This window comes from Trifolium pratense, linkage group LG5 (assembly GCF_020283565.1).
Source record: "Trifolium pratense cultivar HEN17-A07 linkage group LG5, ARS_RC_1.1, whole genome shotgun sequence".
Lineage (NCBI taxonomy): Eukaryota > Viridiplantae > Streptophyta > Magnoliopsida > Fabales > Fabaceae > Trifolium > Trifolium pratense.
In genome coordinates, this window is record NC_060063.1 from 35,660,426 (window position 1) to 35,681,338 (window position 20,913).

The 20,913-nt window shown below is 39.0% G+C and overlaps 1 protein-coding gene and 1 pseudogene across 1 annotated transcript; both read right to left on the reverse strand.

Annotated features, from left to right (window-relative positions):
* Positions 1-578: 578 nt before the first annotated feature.
* Positions 579-3,461, reverse strand: LOC123885828. The gene is made up of 2 exons (XM_045935158.1): positions 1,917-3,461; positions 579-1,413 (listed from the first exon to the last, which is right to left on the reverse strand). Exon 1 carries the CDS (start codon positions 3,178-3,180, stop codon positions 1,930-1,932), a length of 1,251 nt encoding a protein of 416 aa, XP_045791114.1. The 5' UTR covers positions 3,181-3,461; the 3' UTR covers positions 579-1,413; positions 1,917-1,929.
* Positions 3,462-6,140: 2,679 nt separating this feature from the next.
* LOC123886521 lies at positions 6,141-20,809 on the reverse strand (annotated as a pseudogene).
* Between the last annotated feature and the right edge of the window lie 104 nt (positions 20,810-20,913).

The following is a 20,913-nucleotide window of genomic DNA, read 5'->3' on the forward strand; positions in this document are numbered from 1 at the left end:
AAGCCTGCTTGCATTGTTAAATGCACCGTACTCCCTCCGGTCCTTAATATAAAAAATAAACTACTTTTTAGATTCAATAAAAATTAATGTATGTAGTGTAGTCTACATTATAGACCAAATAAATTAGTTTTTAATGAACCTAAAAAATAGTTTGTTTATTATATTAAGGACCGGAGGAGTATTCTTCACTAAGGACAAGGTCAAGGCCAATAACATGTCCCTCATTGTCACAGGTAACACCACTTCAATTGCAGCAAGAAATGCTTTTATTTCCAATGTTTTAGTCTAGTGGAACTTTAGTATGTAAAATTGTTTTTTAATTGAAGAAACCATGATTGTTAATCCTCAAGACATTTTCCAGAGGCATCAAAGATTTGGAAAGTTATAAGATATATGCAGTAGTAGCAGAGAACGAATGAAAACAATGAAACTAATGTAATTCTCATTGTTGTTTACTTTTAGAGAAAACCATAACACAAATGGCTATGTTATAAATGTGCAGATACATGGAATCTGCCATGTTTTCCAGTGCAGAACGAGTCAATAGTTTAAAGGAAATTTCATCGAATATGATCAAGTTGCTGCAAAATCAGTTAAGCATCATATCATTTCAAAGTAAACCTTATCATAAAGTCATAGTTTGTCATAAATCTAGCGCTGATACATAAAGCAGATATCTTAAATTTTCAAATATTTCCATATCGCCGTATCCGTATCGCATCAAGTATCTTGGCTGTATAGATTAAGAGTCCCTAAAATTAAATGGCAAAGCCGCAACGGTGAGACTAAGTACCTGTCAAAATTGAATGGAAGACTTGGAAGAAATAAATGTGAATAAGAGAGACCAACCAATGGCTGTTTTATTTCCACATTCCACACTGCTCTTCTTCAAAGAAACTTCTCTTATACTATATAATACCATCATTTGTCACATAATGTTAGACCTAATATGACTATGGCATAAGGCTAACTGCCAAGTGTTGATGCGAAATCTTCATATACGATGTCATATAATCAGGCGCCATGAGCCACAAATACAGAACACGAGTTCGCATCTGATTAGTCAAGACCCGATCCATGAAACGAGTAAACTGGTAGTCTATCTGATGCAGACTTGTTCCAACCCATTTAGAGATAGAGGTTAAACACCAGCAGCCATATTGGATATCAAGATTAGGAAAACGAGCCCAAAAACTCCCACTACCCTTCGCGTATATTCATCATGAGACTTACATAAGTTAGCATGTTCTTCAACCATCTTCAACTCAATTGTAGACCCCGTATCGTAACATTCCCCTACAGACACAGCAACGGGATAACAAGAACAACTGCTACTGCTAACGCATATTGGACTTAACCAAAACTTACAAACTCCTCGCAAACAAGTCGTTGTTTCTACCTTCTTCATCAATACTGTAAATGGCGAAGTTGGCTAAAGTTAGAAAAAACAAACACATACTATGCATTTATTCATCTGTCATGATGAAGAAGCCATCTAATACATAGCAAATTAACACACAACAAAGTTTTGTTCCATATCCTTATAGTTGAGGTTTTATAAGTGGTAAACAAATAAGCTAGATATGATTTAAGAAAACAATGTTTCCTTAAAACCATTTCAATTTCAAACCAATCAACCTATGCAGTTATAACTGAACTTCTGCAATAAATTATTGGACTAAAGAAACAAAAAAGGAGGAAATCATTTCATTCTATCACAAAAAAGAATTCCATGCCTACAAATGCAAATTTATAAGGTATTATTAAGACCGATAATGCATCAAAGTTGTGAAACAATATCAATTACAACAAACCGACATTTGTCCAAATAGGAAACAAATTAGCTAAACTTTCTCCAATCACATTCTGTACTGAACATGTATTCAAATCAAATAACATTAGTAAGGCTAAAATACCTGAAAAATCTGATCATCGCATGCCATTTTTGTCGGTGGTGTATGCAAGACTAAGTTTTTCCTCATACAGCTTTAATAGATTCGAAGACTCCTCCTTAAAACGTTTTAAATACGCATCACGAAAAAACTTCTCAGACACTACAAATGGATAAGTTAAGCTTGCACTCTCTTTTTGCAGACCATTCTCCAGCAGAAATTGCACAACATGGGCCCTTGGAGTGATCCTTTTTTCCAAACTTGACGACAAAACAAGCGGTGCTTTGGTAAGGGCGCGAGCATCCCAACCCAATTGATTGACCCAAAAATTCATCACTGAATTAATTTTATTAATAGATACCATCATACAAAGAGGCCGCTTTTTAAATGCTTCTTCTACATCTTCATCAGACCAACCCCACTTCTTGTATAAATCAACTTTCTCTTTCCATGCTGGTTTGTTTTCTCTAGCAAGCAATGCCATAACAAAAGTTGTTTTTGATGGATGAAACCCTGAATTCTTTAATTCCTCCACCATCTTCGGCATTCCGTTTTTCTTGAATAACCAACTACATTTCCCCTCAAGTAATTTTAAAATGGTTGAGTCCCTCACTCCAATATCAACAAACATTTTGATGTTATATGACACAAGATGAGAACTAAGTAAATATGATTTGCGAATTACAAGATTAATAGTTTCCTCGTCCGATTGCATGAATCTATACAACAATTCATAGGTTGGGACTATATGATTCTCCAAGCTTGGAGCCAGGACCATAGGGTTCTTACTGACAAGGTTAACAATGTCAGATTCAGAAGCACCTTTGGATAGAAAAAATTCAAACTTTGGGATGACCCTTAAGGAGAGGTTGCAGGAAAGTAGCCATGGTGCCTTGGGAATGATATAACGTAATTGGGTTTCTGAGAAACCATTGTTTCTAAAGAAGTTAAGAACTAAATCAGGGTTTTGTGCAGTCTGGAAACAAATATTGTAAGTGGAGCAGAGTTTGGAAGCAAGTTTTGGAGAGAAGTTGAAAGTGTTGATGAGATAGGAAACTGCAAAAGAGGTTGAATCAGAAGTGTTGTTGGTGGAGAGATGCAGAGAACAACATGGTGATGGATGATAGTGATGGTTGATAAGAGGGAAAGTTAAGTGGTTTTTGAGATAGAGAAAAGGTGGTGTATGATGATGTGTGGTGAACATTTGAAAAGATTTTGATTTGATTTGAAGTGGAAAAAATGGTGAAAAAGAAGAATACGAAGATGAAAAGGGTTTGTATACCATCATGAGCTTCTCTGGTTATGGTTTTTTGAAACTGCTAAGGTGGGTGGGTGATTGTTGTTTTGAAATCTTGATTGTGTGGTGGTGCTTTGTTTTGTGTATTTACTTGTTTACTGTCACCAAATGTTCTTCGGTCTGCTGTATAGGGGCAAGATGTCCTATGTTCTACATGTTGCACATGTATTCTCTTCATTAATAAGATGTCTGACACATCTTGTTTAACATGTTGCACTTGCACATCTTGTATAAGTTGTTTTGGCTTTATAATGCAGTCAACTCATAAGAACTACAAATTGAATAAATAAATTTATAAGAAATAATTAACACAATAATTCCATTTATATTTTAACAATATTATATAAGAAATATTTAAATATTTAATTTTAAATAATTTTTTTACCGACAAACTCAAATATCAAATAAAAACCAATAAACCAAGTGACAAACTGTGGTTTTTCTGGTTGAGAAAATTTCCTCCCAAACACTAATCTCACAATTGTAGTGCTAGAATCCACATATACATCTGAAATCTCAATGTTAATCTATCTGCAAAGGAGGTTAATGAAACTTTTTTAAGTTTCAATTCCATAGTTCCTATTTCACAATTCCATTTCTGCTGGTATAACCTAATAATAACTCATAATAGAAAATAAAGATTGAATTTGGACTGCAACTTCCGAAAAATTGAATTTGGAGCGCAAGTTCAGAAATTTAGAGTGAATTCGGACGCAAGATCCGAAATAACACGACTGTCTTGTCTTGTTGAGTTCCTTCACCGTGAATTGAATTCATGGAAGCAATTCACGATTTCTTCACCATGAATTGAATTCATGGAAGCCAACTTTATCTAGTGACGATCACATGAGACAATTTGAGAGAATGTTCTAATAAACACCAATGGTTCCTCAATTAAATTAAACATTACATTCACAAGTTGCCAAGACAAAAATGAAATAGTTGATGAAATAATCTGACTATATATTCGGAGGAGAGCTTTTGTTTCTGCTTCAGTTCAGTATCATTTTGGGCAGGAGATGGAGTTGGTTTGTGTAGGACGTTATTGTGTACTTCTTGATTTGAAATGGTGTTGTTTTATTTGGTGTTGTTGTTCTGCTGCATTTATTTGCAGTGTTGTACCATTTCTCTCGCCATTTGTATGCCTTATACTTATGGTTGAATTTATGATATATTTGTTGATTCAAAAAAAAAATCTGACTATATATTCACTCCAAACGAACTTCATACTATTGAATCGGTCCAACTTCTCCATCAATTTCAAGTTCACCAAAGGACTTTGCTAAGAATGAAACAACATCATCAATGGTTTCATATCTTGCAAGATCAGGAGGAAGAGTCTTGCCAGGCCAATTTGTAAGCCACTCTTTCAAAGTGTCTTTCAACTCTTCCTCAGATACAAACCTCTCATCCTTCCCTGGTTCTAATAGTACATAAGTATCTGTTCTCTCATTTTTCCTTCTTCTCCTCATTGCACAAACCTGTTACAAAAGGCAGAGTTAATTGATAAGCAAAAGAAGAAAAAAAATATCTGGGTTTGAGCTATATCAGACCTTTTCGGAACGTATTTTACGAAGAGAAGCATTTTCGAAAATTACATTATGAAGCTATTTCAATTTGGGATTGTAGAATCCAATCTACCCTAGGCCCAAAATCAGAGGTATTTTGGGATTTTTGGAGGCCCTGCATCATCAGGGGTATTTTGGGATTTTTGGGGGGTCTTGCAGCAAAAAAGGGGGCTTAAAGAGCAAAATTCCCACTAGAGCACTCTACCATATTTTTTGCGACCATTTGGAGTCGTATAACAGGTAATGTGCGTTTCTAACGGTTTATTTTTTGAGTTTTCATGTTTTTGTTGTCGCAAAGTATGTAAAAATAGAGTGTGTGAGTAACCGGTAAGATGACAAAAGTAACTGCCTAATTATAATTATACATTTTGTGCTTTGATAAATAAATTCACGCTTGCTCAAAGAAGACATTTTAAGCCGGTTATATAAGGCCTTTATGTCGGTTACAAATATAAAATAACTAAAAACTGTTCAAAACCAATATTTTTTTGGATGTGTTTGGGACACTTTAAAAAAGGGCGAGTTCTAGGGTGCAATACCCTCCTAATCTTTCAACATGTAATACCATTTTCCACTGTCAGCGGGAGTTTCTTTGCTCACACCCCGGGAAAGATCTATCTGCATTAAGATAGGTGGCATTTTTGTTCATGCCTTGCCCGGTTTCTATTTCTCCGTCAAATTTGCCACTTATGTTAGAGTTGTCCTACAACAATTAAATCAGAGTTGGACTACAAAATTTAATATAAAATTCCAAAGAAGAATAACACCAACTGTGAATATATGCCTTGACAGGAATATTTTTGTTTTGATGATTGACAAAAGAAGTCTAAGAATGACAATGATGCAAAAAGCAGAAAAGATGATCAAGTTTTCAAGACTTGGATTATAGACTTATTGGATTATAATTCATGTATTTTTAGGATCCTTATGTGAGTAGTATAAATAGCTCTCATCAAAATATATCACACGCTCACAATAATTTTTATTTAAATATGATTTTGCATGAAAATATTTTTGCATGAAATATCATAATTTAATTTGGAAATTGCATAATTTTTTCTGACATACAAAATGATTTTAATTAGCATGGTTGGACTTGTTTCATGCGTATATTTCATTTGAAATAAAATCAGCATTCCATGATTTTACTTATTGAAAGATAATACATTGCCTAATTAAGGTTTGCTCAAAAAAACCATTCATTTTGTTTCCATTATGAGTGAGCAACGGCTATTTTAATCAAAGTCTTTCACTAAGTTTCATTTGTTAAGTTTCAACGGCTATTTTATTTCTAAGGCACATTATTCTCTTTTGTTCTATATATACAGTAGAAACTCTTTAAATTAATACTCGGTAAATTAATAAACTCTCTAAAATAATATATTTGTCCGGTCCTGACTTGGGCCAGTGTAAAAAATTGAGTAATTCGATAAAATAATAAGATAATAATTTTTTGGGAGATCCCTTTTGTTGGACATAAATTTGGTATTTATCAATTAAATATAATTGGTGGGTCCAATATTTATTTTGGAGGTTATATTATCAAAATAAAACTTTCAAAGTTGGTGTCGAGAACTCCCTATGTCGAAGCAGAAAAGCGTTTCGAGAGCTGTAGAGGATGCGTATAGTCTTGGTTTTACCAGGAGGCTATCGAAGGCGCAAAATCGAATCGAGAGATAGTTGGGCCAAGCCCAAAAAAGAAACAACGAACGGCCCAAAAGATCTTGGCGCGCGCTGAAGGAATGAAAGATGAAAGTGGAGAACGTGGTCGACGTGGCAAATGAAGGAGCGTCCAGATGATCGAGAAACAGTTACCACTTAGTAGTAGTATTTATAGTAGTTTTTCATTCGGAACAAGGGTCACAAAATTTATACAAACATTCTCTCTAAAAATTCTAAGTACTCAGCGATCGAACGAACGGAATTCGAAGGAGAAATGTATGTTTTGTGAACCATCTTTATTTGTAATTGTTTTTCATTCAATGCAATGCAATTTGTTTTCCAGTAAATTTTTCTAAGTCTGAATCCAGATACTTGCTTGAGAAACTGCTACTTCGAGGCGATTCGAATTAGTTTCTCTTGTATGCTTTAAAATATTTTAATTCCTAAGTGTTTGTTTCCTTATTCAAACGAACATTCAAACAGTTTTCTTGAAGCGAATAAACACAAAATTGTCCTGAGATTTACTAGTTGATCTCGCGAGTTTAAACACTTAAACTAGCGGTTGTTTACCAAATTCCAACGTAAACAAATTGGCACGCCCAGTGGGACTGGTTTTGTGTTTGTTAAAATTGTGTTTATTTTTATGTTGTGGAATAAAAACTTGTTACTTGCATATAACTGATGATAAGTTAGGTTATGGTTAAAACTACTCAGAGATCTAATCCTAGTAAAACCCCAAATTCTAGTGCGATGAGTAGCGAAGCAAGTTCGAGTGGTGGAGTCGATCCACCTCCACAAAGTTTAGTAACATCTGAGTTGGTGAATGTTCCAATATTCTCCAGTCCAACCATTTCGACTGTGCATGATGTTATTCCAACTTTGCCAATACCAACTATGGCAATTCCGTCCGTGACTGCCGGTCTTGGACGTTCGAAACCACCATCAGGTCAGAGTTTTATGTATGGGCCTCCCCCTACACTTGGCTTAGGGATGCCAAGTTTCGAATCTGATAGGTATACTTCGTCAAGGGTAACTCCCACACCCTTAACGACTGCATCTGTGTTGTCTTTGAGACAACAAATGGATGAGAGTAACCATGAAATGGTTAATCTCTTAACACAACAAATGGGTACTGTGTTTAATCCATTAATTCAGAATACCAACGAGAGTTATCAAATGTTGGCATTTCAAATGAGTCGAATTGCAGATTTTTTTGGGACACCCCCACCACCTCCTAGAGTAAATCCCATTACTCCACAAGTAATATTACCTGCAATGTCTTCGACTCCAGTGCAGCAAAGGCCAACCTATGTGGCTACTGAAACGGTTCCTAACCCAACACCTACGCCAGTCGTACAAGAGGAAACCTATTATCCTCACGAGGTTAATCAAATGCCTCAAGTAGTAAATCAAAACCCTCCTGTTATTAACCCAAATCCACAAGTGGTACATCAGAACCCCCCAGTGGTAATGGTTAGGAGGAACCAGGATCCTGACGAGGTAGTGCGAGAGATGCAAAACAATAACTTGCTTGGCCAACACAATTTGGCTAACATGGTCGAAACGATTTTGGCCCAAAATGGCCTAAACACGGGTTGTCGAAGGCCAAACTTTGTCTCTGCCTTCACTGAATATGTGCTGCAAACCGAGTTACCAAGAGGTTGGAAAGTCCCAAAATATACTAAGTTTGCCGGGGACACTAATGAGTCAACCGTAGAACATATTGCCAGGTATCTAGCTGAGTCTGGGAATTTGGCGAATAATGAAAATTTGCGAATGAAGTATTTTCCTAATTCGCTTACCAAGAATGCATTTACTTGGTTTACAACTTTGCCTCCCAATTCGATCAATAGTTGGGCCCAATTGGAAAGGATTTTCCATGAGCAATTTTATATGGGCCAAACTAAGATAAGTCTGAAAGAGTTAGCCAGTGTAAAAAGAAAAAACCAAGAGTCAATTGATGACTATCTAAATAGGTTTCGTTTGCTGAAATCCAGGTGCTTTACTCAAGTGCCTGAACACGAGCTAGTGGAAATGGCTGCTGGTGGGTTAGATTATTCAATTCGAAAGAAATTGGATACCCAATACCTTCGAGACATGTCACGGTTGGCTGACAGAGTGAGACAAATCGAAAGGTTAAAAGCTGAAAAAGTTAGAAATTCTAAGTTTCAGAAAAAGAAAGAAATAGGTTTTGTTGATTCCTATGATAATGAAATTGATTATGAAACGAGTGATGAATACTTAGATTTCGACGATAGTGATATTAATGTGGCTGAATTAAAGCCTGGGCCTCCTTACACTTGCAAATTGTTGAGGCCGTCGAATGGAAAAAATCCTATCGAACCAAAAAATGATAAGTTTGTTACGAAGACTTATACTTTCGACATCACTAAATGTGATGAGATTTTTGATTTATTGGTGACTGACGGCCAAATTATTGTGCCAAAAGATATGAAAATACCACCAATAGAACAAAGAAAGAAAAGAGGTTATTGTAAGTTTCATAATTATTTGGGACATAAAACTTATCAATGTGTTGTTTTCAGGGATTTGGTGCAAAAAGCGCTGAATGAAGGAAGGCTGAAGTATGCTGATAAGGCTAAGCCTCCAATGAAGGTAGATTCAGACCCTTTGCCACCTGCAGACGCTACCTATGTCGAAGTCTATGACTGCAACATGGTCGAAGTGATAGATGCTACTGCTCCAGTCAAGGCTGTGCCTGAAGAGGAGTATGAAAAGAGGGTACGTGAGGTGTACCCCAATGCTGAGGAAGAACTGGTGGACTTCCTAAATAGGTGCAAGCTGAAGAATGCTGAAGTGATGCTTTGCCCTAGATGCAGTGCTGTGTGTGACAAAGAGGCTACTGCAGGCCTTCAAAGTGTTGTACCTTACGCTGAAAGCAAGAGAAAATGGCCAAAATCTAGGCCAAATCAAAAAGCTTGGCCTTACAAAGGGGCCAATTGGGGAAAACCTATTACCAAAGGCCTTTCGATCCAGCAGAGGCTAGGCCCCCAAAACACTTTCAAACCATCTGGGAGAGCACCTGTTAACCAATGGGTGAGTGGACAGTACGTCACTTTTAATCGAAGGATGATGGAAAATGGAAGTTCTAGCAATGTTAATGTGAACATTGTATCTGAACCCAAGGGTTCAAAAGCGGTAGCTGGGAAGGAAACAGTGAATGCTGCTACTGAAGTCAACAAATACTCTTATAGGAATAACTATAAGGGAAAAAATCCTATGACCCGCACTCAGTGGCGAAGGTTTCAGAGGAAACAAAAGTTGACAGCAAAAGAGGCTGAGGCTGGGGGCAAGGCTGTTGCAACCCAGAAGGCTGAAAAGGTTGAAATGGCCAAAAGGCCAATAAAGGAGAGGCTCTCCGTAATATTGGAAGAGCCAATAGCTGAAAATGCCCAAAGAGGGGCAGAAGATGAGGATGACATGGAGGATGATGATCTCCTGGATGAGGGGTCTGATTTTGATGTCATGGTCAATGTGGTGTCCATTCTGCCACTGGAATATGATATACCTACTGAGGTCAATGAACTGGAAGAGGACTTCGAAGCCCTTAATTTGGCTGATCACAAGCCAATGTGTTACTATGTTATGCAAAATGGTTGTGTCGAAGAGCAAAAAGCTGTCTTCGAAAAGCCAGATCTGGGAATGCAGAACCACTTGAAGGCTTTGTTCATTAGGGCAAAAGTCAATAATGTGGGAATCAATAAAGTCTTAGTGGATGGAGGAGCTGTGGTGAACATCATGCCTCACTTCATGTTGAAGAAATTAGGTCTCTATGACACAGACCTTCATTCCCACAATGTGGTGTTGGCCAACTATGAAGGAAAAACTGGTCATTCCCTGGGGGCAGTGCAGTTGGAAGTTTGTGTTGGTAGTACAGTTCGAAAGACCTTGTTTATGGTCATAGCTGCCAAACCTAATTACAATCTGTTATTAGGTAGAGAATGGATACATGGTGTTGGAGCTGTTCCCTCAACCATGCACCAAAGATTAATCATCTGGAGAGAAGATGGTTTAGTCGAGAATGTAGAAGCGGATCAGAGTGCATATGTTTCAGAGACAGGCACTGTGACATTACAGAATTTCGACAAAAACCTGGCCTCGATTGCTCCTTGTGGTGAGCAAGATGCTGCCTTCGATCCAAATGAAGTGGTATCAAAAAATGTATACCACTCAGTTAAGTTGCATCCAACCCATGGCTTTTGTTGGGAAAGGGAAGACATAGAGAAACCCTTGTGTGAGGATGCATACCCACCAGTGTCTGGATGGGTCAACCATGATGAGCTCGATGATTGAGTCCCCAGCATGGGATCGAATTACGGCTTATGCAGCCGAAAATAGAATCAAAATGGCTCTTGAGGCCATTAATGTTCAAGAAGATATGGCTGTCGAAGCCAATGATAACTTAAGGGACAAACTGGCCTTGGAGGCTAGTGAAGTAAATGATGGGAAAAAGCAAAGGTTAGATTGCATCTATGATGATGAGCCTTTGGGTTTTGAGAAAGATCCACATAGTTCGATTCAGAGAATGCAAGCCCAAGATCCTTTGCAGGAGGTTGATATTGGAGATGGCTCTGTTAAAAGGCCAACTTACATTAGTGCCAATATAGACCCAACCTTAAGAGAAAAAATGGTCGAGTTGCTTAAGAAATACAGAGACTGCTTTGCATGGGACTATAACGAAATGCCTGGGTTAAGCAGAAATCTTGTGGAGCATAGGCTACCCCTTCGACCAGATAAGAAACCTGTAAAGCAGCTTCCAAGGAGGTTTGCACCAGAAATCATGACAAAGATCAAAGCAGAAATTGAAAGGTTGCTCAAATGCAAGTTCATTCGAACAACCAGGTATGTGGAATGGTTAGCTAACATTGTTCCTGTTATTAAGAAAAATGGATCACTTAGGGTCTGCATAGACTTTAGAGACTTGAATAATGCTACACCTAAGGATGAATATTCCATGCCTGTAGCCGAAATGTTAGTTGATTCAGCAGCAGGGCATGAATATTTGAGTATGTTAGACGGCTATTCAGGCTATAATCAAATCTTTATTGACGAAGATGATGTGCCAAAAACCGCATTTCGTTGCCCTGGTGCTTTAGGCACCTATGAGTGGGTAGTGATGCCTTTTGGATTAAAAAATGCTGGAGCAACATACCAAAGAGCCATGAACTTAATTTTTCATGATTTTATCGAAATATTTATGCAGGTTTACATTGATGATATTGTTGTGAAATCCTCTTCCCAGGATGAACATATCGAACATCTTAAAAAATCGTTCGAAAGAATGAGAAAATGTGGATTAAAAATGAATCCACTGAAATGTGCTTTCTGTGTACATGCAGGAGATTTCCTTGGCTTTGTTGTGCATAAGAAGGGCATAGAAATTAATCAAAATAAGACAAAAGCTATCATGGAGACAGAACCTCCAGGAACAAAGAAACAGCTTCAATCTTTGCTAGGAAAGGTCAATTTCTTGAGAAGGTTTATATCAAACCTAAGTGGCAGAGCTCACCCCTTTTCTCCACTGCTGAGGCTCAAGAAAGGTGATGTATTTGAATGGGGAACGGAACAACAAAAGGCATTTGATGATATCAAGGCATACTTGTCGAAGCCTCCAACTTTAATGCCTCCTATTCGAAACAAAGAAATGAAGTTGTATATCGCAGCATCAGATTCGACTATTGGAAGCATGCTCGCACAAGAGGATGAAAATGGCGTAGAAAAGGCTATTTACTATCTAAGTAGAATCTTGAATGATGCTGAGACTAGATATAGTCCAATTGAAAAGCTTTGTCTATGTTTGTATTTCTCTTGTACCAAACTTAAGCAATATATCAAACCAGTTCATGTTTATGTTTATTCTCATTTTGACATCATTAAGCATATGTTATTAAAACCAATTTTGCATAGTCGAATTGGGAAGTGGTCTTTAGCTTTAACTGAATATTCATTGACTTACCAACCCCTGAGGGCTGTAAAAGGTCAAGTAGTGGCTGACTTTCTGGTTGACCATTCGGTGGCTGAGACCTCAATAACATATGTAGAACATGAACCTTGGATGTTGTACTTTGATGGCTCGAAGCACAAACATGGTACAGGAATTGGAATCTTAATCATTTCTCCTTTAAAGATTCCAACAAAATTTAAGTATAAGATTAACGGAACATGCTCTAATAATGAAGCCGAGTACGAGGCTTTAATTGCAGGTCTAAGGATTATTTTAGACTTGGGGGCAAAACATGTTAAAATCAGAGGAGATTCTGAATTAGTAATAAAACAATTGACAAAGGAGTACAAATGCATTCAAGAACATTTGATGAAATACTTTGTCATTGCCTTCTCGTTACTAAAACGATTTGATTCGTGTGACATTCAACACGTGCCCCGGATCGAAAACCAAGAAGCAAATGACTTAGCCCAAATTGCTTCTGGTTATAAGGTAACCAGGGAAAAATTAGATGAGATAGTTGAAATCAAAGAAAAACTAATCTCATGTGAGGTAATACCCCATCAGCTGGGGGCAAGTGAACTAAACGTCGAAAGGGAGTCCGAAATGACTGATGCACACTTTGATGAAGCAATGACTGAAGTCTTCGTGATTGACAATTTGGCTGGCACGGATTGGAGACAACCCATTGTTAAATACATAGAAAATCCAACAGGTACAGCCGATAGGAAGGTTAAGTATAGAGCCTTGAATTACACAATCATGGGAAATGAACTATTTAAGAAGACTCCTGAAGGGGTTTTGTTGAAATGCCTAAATGAAAACGAAGCGTATCTAGCAATTTCAAACGCCCATAGTGGAGCCTGCGGTGCCCATCAAGCAGGCCATAAAATGAAATGGCTTTTGTTTCGACAAGGCTTGTATTGGCCTTCCATGCTTAAGGACTGCATAGAATATGCGAAAGGCTGTCAAGAGTGTCAAAAACACGCAGGGATACAACGCGTTCCTGCCAGTGAGTTGCATTCGATTATCAAACCTTGGCCTTTCAGAGGGTGGGCTTTAGATTTAATCGGTGAGATAAGGCCCGCGTCATCCAAGAACCAACGTTATATACTAGTTGGGATTGATTATTTTACCAAATGGATAGAGGCTGTTGCCCTGACAAATGTGGATCAGGAGACAGTGATCAATTTTATCCAAGAACATATTATTTATAGGTTTGGGCTTCCTGAGACGATCACTACAGACCAAGGAACGGTGTTTGTTGGTCGAAAGATGCAAGATTTTGCTGAACAATTGGGTTTTAAGCTAATGACTTCGACGCCTTACTATGCTCAAGCAAATGGCCAAGTTGAAGCAGCCAACAAGGTCATAATTAGTTTAATTAAGAAGCACGTTGCCCAAAAGCCAAAGAATTGGCACAAGACCTTGGATCAAGTCCTATGGGCATGTAGGAATTCTCCTAAAGAGTCAACAGGTTCGACACCTTTTCGACTAACATATGGTCACGATGCCGTGTTACCTGTTGAAATAATGATGCAGTCGATTCGAGTACAAAGGCAATGGGAACTACCTCCTGATCACTATGAGAACATAATGTTAGATGAGTTAACAGACGTGGATGAGGAAAGGTTGCAGGCGTTAGATGCTTTGATTCGACAAAAAGAACGAATTGCTAGAGCATATAACAAAAGGGTTAAATCCAAACTCTTTGACGTAGGAGACTTAGTTTGGAAAGTCATCCTCCCCATGGACAGACGAGATCGAGTCTTTGGAAAATGGTCACCCAATTGGGAAGGACCATTTAAGATTTCTCAAGTTTTGTCAAATGGAGCTTATGAGATTGAAGAGTTAACCCCTGAGAAGCGTTCAGTCAATATGAATGGCAAATATTTAAAGAAATACAAGCCAATGTTGCAAGAAATAACCATAAAAAATGAATAACGCAAGGATAAAATTTGCAAGATGGTAAAAGAAAATGCCAAGAATCAATTTTTATTCATACAAAATCAACAATACAACCAATCATTCAAGAATGTTCAAGAAAGTACAAGAATTGGTTGAATGTTGAAGGGTGACCATTTAAGGTTTACCCTGAGCCCGAGCTCCCTCATCCTTTGAATCAGCATTGGAAAGTTCTGAGACCTGAGAGTCTTCATCCTCAGAAGAAGGAGACGGAGTTCCTGGGTATTCTTCGTCAGGCTCTAGGGTGCTGAGGAACTCAAGGTAATCCTCATCTTCATCATCTGAACTAGAGCTTGAGGAATCAGAAGAGAGAATGATGGTTTCTACTACCTTGGCTGGTGCCGGCCTAGGGCGAAGGATTCTAGTGCGTGGAGGTTTGGAAGCTGGAATCTTGATTCGTCCCCTTCCAAGAGGACGTGGTGTGCTTGAGCCCGGGGAAGAGGAAGGAAGATTTTTCTTGTTATCCATTCTTTGTGGAGAGGTGTTGATGCGTTAATTGGTGCAAAGTGCTGAGCAAAAGAGTTGCAAGGCGTGGGTATTTATAGAAGGATTAATACGCGTTAATAGCTAGGCAGTTACAACTAACCACGGTCAGTTTGCATAGGAAATGCCATTGCATTAATGCTCAAAGCCATGTAGTTAATTATGTTGACTGCTTTGGAAACATGTTCGCTTCATTCCTTACAAAGTGCCATTAATAAGGCTTGGGAGAGTGACCCAAAAGAAGGAAAGCAAACAACAACAAAGGAATAAAATACTCAGCCAATATATAAACATGCAGCATTAAAAAACCAAAACGGGCATGCATTCAAAAAGCATGTGCGAAATTGTTCGACAGTTGCTAGTGTTAAAAGATTCACAATTACAACATCCAATGAGAACAACAAACTTAAGACAAAAAGAAAATTTATAAAGTCAAGGTTGTTGTTGAGATGTTGAAGGAGGCTTTCGATTGGCCGCTTGAAATTGGTAATACTGAGTTCGAATGGACGCCAGCTTACGTTGTAGCATTTCCTTATCACTAGCAAGGTGCTCAACTCGTTTCTGGACAGCTAGACCATCACTGTAGTGTTGGATACCTTCACGTGCTAGCTCATCAAGCTTAACCTTTTGTGCTTCAATGGCTACTGCAGCTAGTTTCTCCATCTTAGCCTCTTCCTGTCGAATCTTTTCCTTTAGCGCTTCGATTTCAGATTGCCATTGAGCAATATTATTCTCACAAGCCACAAGTTGCTCAAGAGCTTCATCAGAGGCAGCCTTGATAGTTGTGACCTCTGCATTGCAACTATTAGCTTGCTCGAAATGGTGTTGCTGGGTGGCGAGCAGAGATGTCAAGAGGCTGCTAGTCCTGGTTAGGAGCTGAGATTGACTAACGAATTGTTCTAAAAAGGTTTCAGCCTGAGTCACTAGAAGGAACATGGCTTCGTCAGTCCTTGGGTTCTGCAGCTTGCGAAAAAGGGCTTTGATATTGTAGTATATAGAAGAATCATGTTCAAGCAGGCCCAGCATATCCCCATTAAGGATCTCTCGCCTAAATCTGATTTCGTGCTCAAACTGTTCTTGCGCAAGTGCATCTTCCTTATCTTCCGTGTTCCCAACAGCAGAGCTAGAGGCGCCATGACTTGATAAAAGCTTGTTGAGTGCATCTGCCGGGGTTAAATCTCTTAGCTCTTTGGCAAGTTCAGCCGGTAAGACAACAGTAGGAGGAGGTTTCGACACAGAGGTTCCCTCTTCACCAAGTGAATCACCAATGCAGGAGTTCCCATCATCAGAGTCGAAAGTGTCAGCACTGGGTGAACTGGACTCATGGTTTGACCCACTTGGTTGTGGTTGATTGGTAGTGGAATGTTCGCCATCAACGGTTGGCCTTTGTTCACTGGAAAGGTTGGCAGCAGGGTCAACTTGAAAATTGGTTGGAGGATCATTTTCAGCTAATACTTGGGCAGGGTTCGTCAAAGGATTTTGTGGCGGTAGGCCTTGATCAAGTTGGTCCTCTTCATTGCTAGGCTTAAGGGTATCATCTTCGAAAGCGTGGTGAGGCGAGCCATGAGCTTTGGGTGGTGATGAGGTTTCAGTAAGGACGGCCGTTTCGACAGGCTGAGGAGATGAGGGTTTTTCTGCCACACTTGCAGGATGCGTACCACTTGGTCCTTCGACCATCCCTTCAGCCGCTTTGCTAGGAGCAGGCTCATCTTGAGGAATAACCTGGGCAGAACTTTTTGGCTGAAATAAATGAAACCATGAAAGAATGAGTAACACAGTCAAGGGCTGAAGAAGTAATAAGAAGTAAGAATGGCCTACTTGGGCTTGAGGGGTAGCAGAAGCTTCAGGCTGTGAAGTTGTTTCTTTTGCAGTAGCAGAAGCCTCGACAACAGTGGCTGCAGCAGGAGACTTTCTGTGCTTCTTTTTCTTCTTCTTCTTCCTCTCCGATTGCTCTAAAGGAGGGTCCTCAGGTGATGCCAGAGTATCAGGTTGTGCCTCAATCTCAGAGGACTTGTGTTCAGGAGTACCTTCTTGGTTGGGTTGGTGTTCTTTTTTCTTCTTCTTCTTTTTCTTCTTCTCATCAGTAATGGGTTCAGCGTTATGAGGGAGATCTTGAATAGTGGCAGTGTTAGTCTGCTCAGGGATGGTCGAAAGGACAGGGATATCCTACAGGCCACAGTTCAGTAAGTTCACATTCAAGACAAAAGAAAAAGAAGTCTTAAGCTAAATGGATACCTTATCTGGAGCACTCGAACAAGTGGCTGGAATAGGTCTTTGTTTCTTCGAAACAGAAGGAGTTTCAGTTGAATGAGACCTTTTGCGCGAAGCAATCTGGAAAGGGCATATCAAAGTTAATATGGACATCCTACAAAAGTGTGAGAAGCCACAAAAAAAGGCAAAGGCCTACCTTTAGTTCAACTTTAGGTGGTGGAGGAAGAGGTTTGCTAGAATTGCTAGAACCTGCCTTCGACTTACTCCCTGCATCGGAGAAGTGCGCATAAGAGAAAAGCACGCAAGGTAAAAATGATGCAAGTAAAAGTAAAACTAAAAGAATACCTCTGGCGTTCAATTTTGACTTAATCTTGTTCAAAATAGATGAGTCGAACCCATTAGAGATAGCAGTGAGTAAGGCAGTCTTGTCAACCAGGCGTCCTTCATAGTGTCGAGACCACCAGGTAAAAAATTCCCTAGTGCAGGCATGTGAGGGAGCGAAGTCGAATGGGGTAAGCTCATAAGAAGGCTGATTGAAGTGGTTCAAGAATGAATGGAACTGTGGTTCTGTCATGCCATGCTTGCCTAAACAAATTTCCCTCTCTTCCAAGTATATGCTCTTAGGGAGTATTTGAGTTAAGCCAAATTGGCGAGACACCAGGTTTGGGAAGTAGCCAACTAACCCAAAATCTCCAGAGGTCAAGCCAATTCGACAAGACAAGACTGTAGGCGTCAAGTAAGCATTCCAAATGTTGTTGGTTACCGTCTCAAATTCTGGTGGAGAAGGAAATCTGTGAGTAAACCAAAGAGGACCAAGTGGCCTGTCCACAAAAGGAGCAAAGCTAGGCTTAAACTTCTTTAGGCTGAGAAAAGCATTAAAATACTGTTGGAAAGCTACATCATAACCAAGGCCTCTTTCCCTAGGCACCATCCTCGCCAGCCTTGTGCCTTCGATTTGACGTGTTCTCGATTCCTCATAGTATGGCTCAGGTAAGAAAAGGTCGAGCTCAGCATGAAAGGTGGCAGTTAGCCATAGTTGCAGCAACCAAAAAGGGCCAGCACCCAAAAAGGTAGATCCATCGCCTGTTCTCTTAAGGTGTTCACAAGCATCCCTCATGGATTCATAAAGACATCCAAGAACAAGTCGAGCAAAATTGAATTGCTGACATTCATGTAGTTGAATAGCCATAGGGATGAATTTCTTGGCTACTTGGAGAGATTGAGTGCAGAAGACATACTGCGATAGCCATAAGGTTAGGAAAGCAACGTGTTCCTCGTCACTTACTTCATCGCTAGTCTTTCGATTTTCCACGATGTATTTGGAGTAAGACTTGTTTCGAAAATCAAATTTGATGGTGTCGGAAGCTTTGCAAGGATCATAAGTGTCGCCAAGAGGCGATAAGCCAGTAATGGCAGCAACATCCAGCAGTGTAGGAGTCATCATGCCACATTCGAAGTGGAAGGTGTTGGTAGAAGACTCAAAGAAGTGTAAAGCAGCAATAATCATCTCTTGCTGGTATTTAAGGCCTGTCCGAGAGAGCTGAATAAGGTCATAAATACCACAGGCTTGCCAAATATCAGCCTTATCACGTTGTACCCTGTCTAACCAGCCAAGATATTGGTCATTCAAAGAAGGAGCCGATCGAAACACTCTGTTAGGCGCCTTGATATAGCTAAAATTATAGGGTTCACTAATGAAAACCCTAGGAGCACAAGGTTTATAAACAGGAAAGATAGACAGAACCTTGGAATTACGGCTTTTATCACTTGGTTTGGGTCCCCCAAACGCATGCACAAGGTTATCAACAGAATAAGGAAAGACTAATTGACTTTCCCAAAACTTTTGCAAGTCCAGACGCAACGATGGTTCTGGAACCACATCCTCATCGTAAGAAGAAAGAGTGGCGGCGGTCCACTTACCGGCGTAAGGAAGGAATTTTCTGACACCTGAATCTGACGCCATTGATGAAGGTATAAAGATGGCGTGAAAGAATGGTGATTAGGGCTAAATTTGGGAATCACAAGTTGTTTGAGACAGTTGAGGAAAATCCGAGTGAAAAGAAAGTTGATGACTTGGTGATAAACAGAATGGTGGGAATAGGAAGCTTTTTGGAAGCAAGAATTCAAGAAAGAATCGCAGAAGATGAAGAAGAAGATGAACAGTTGACAGAGCGAAAATTGGAGAAAAACGCAATAAAGGAAGAATCTGGCTATTTATAGAGGCACACGGATTGAGGAAAATAGCAAAGTTTTTTCAACTTCCTATGTTGACAAGTGTCCAAACCCCTTGACAGGTGGAAAGAAAAAACAAGTTTTGGAGCCAATCCAAAGTTTTGAATGGCAGCCTAAACGATAGGAGAGATAAATGGAAAAGAAAGTTATCCATTAATACTTTCAAAAATGCCACTTCCTCTTTCGATAGACACCGTCGAAAATGGCATTTTTGGGGGGCAATTTGTTGGACATAAATTTGGTATTTATCAATTAAATATAATTGGTGGGTCCAATATTTATTTTGGAGGTTATATTATCAAAATAAAACTTTCAAAGTTGGTGTCGAGAACTCCCTATGTCGAAGCAGAAAAGCGTTTCGAGAGCTGTAGAGGATGCGTATAGTCTTGGTTTTACCAGGAGGCTATCGAAGGCGCAAAATCGAATCGAGAGATAGTTGGGCCAAGCCCAAAAAAGAAACAACGAACGGCCCAAAAGATCTTGGCGCGCGCTGAAGGAATGAAAGATGAAAGTGGAGAACGTGGTCGACGTGGCAAATGAAGGAGCGTCCAGATGATCGAGAAACAGTTACCACTTAGTAGTAGTATTTATAGTAGTTTTTCATTCGGAACAAGGGTCACAAAATTTATACAAACATTCTCTCTAAAAATTCTAAGTACTCAGCGATCGAACGAACGGAATTCGAAGGAGAAATGTATGTTTTGTGAACCATCTTTATTTGTAATTGTTTTTCATTCAATGCAATGCAATTTGTTTTCCAGTAAATTTTTCTAAGTCTGAATCCAGATACTTGCTTGAGAAACTGCTACTTCGAGGCGATTCGAATTAGTTTCTCTTGTATGCTTTAAAATATTTTAATTCCTAAGTGTTTGTTTCCTTATTCAAACGAACATTCAAACAGTTTTCTTGAAGCGAATAAACACAAAATTGTCCTGAGATTTACTAGTTGATCTCGCGAGTTTAAACACTTAAACTAGCGGTTGTTTACCAAATTCCAACGTAAACACCTTTATAATTTTCGGTCCCAAGAAAATCATAAATTAATAATTCATAGAAACTGAAAAAATATATATTACACTTTGTTGAAATGTGATTCAATAGTTGTTTGTTTTCCTTTAAAGTTCAAGTCTGTTTGGAGCTCATCTCTAACTTTTCTTATTACATCCAATAGCTGAGGTGTTGTATTTTTGTATTGTATCATAAAGTTGTGTAGAGTGTTCGACGCCATAAGTGCTTCCTTTCGCGTAACATGCTCCAAAGACACCGTATCATCTTCGTCGTCATCCTCTACATTGTTCTCAATGATAGTACGCACAATATCTTCTAAACTCCGAACCTCCGAACATGCTTCATTTTCACCTGGGTAGTTCATTAGATTGTCGATATCCATCTTATTACGATAGCCACATTGATTGATCATAGTCTGGAGGTCTTGAGAGTTTCTTCATCAAAAGTGGATTCATCCAACGTCACTAGCTGAACGAATTTTACAGTGTCGGAAGCAATTCGCTATTGTTTCTTTTCGAACATCTATCGTTAAATTAATAATTATTAATTTATCGATAAATTAATAACTCTCTAAATTAATAAATTTCTCCGGTCCCGACATTATTAATTTATAGAGTTTCTACTATATAT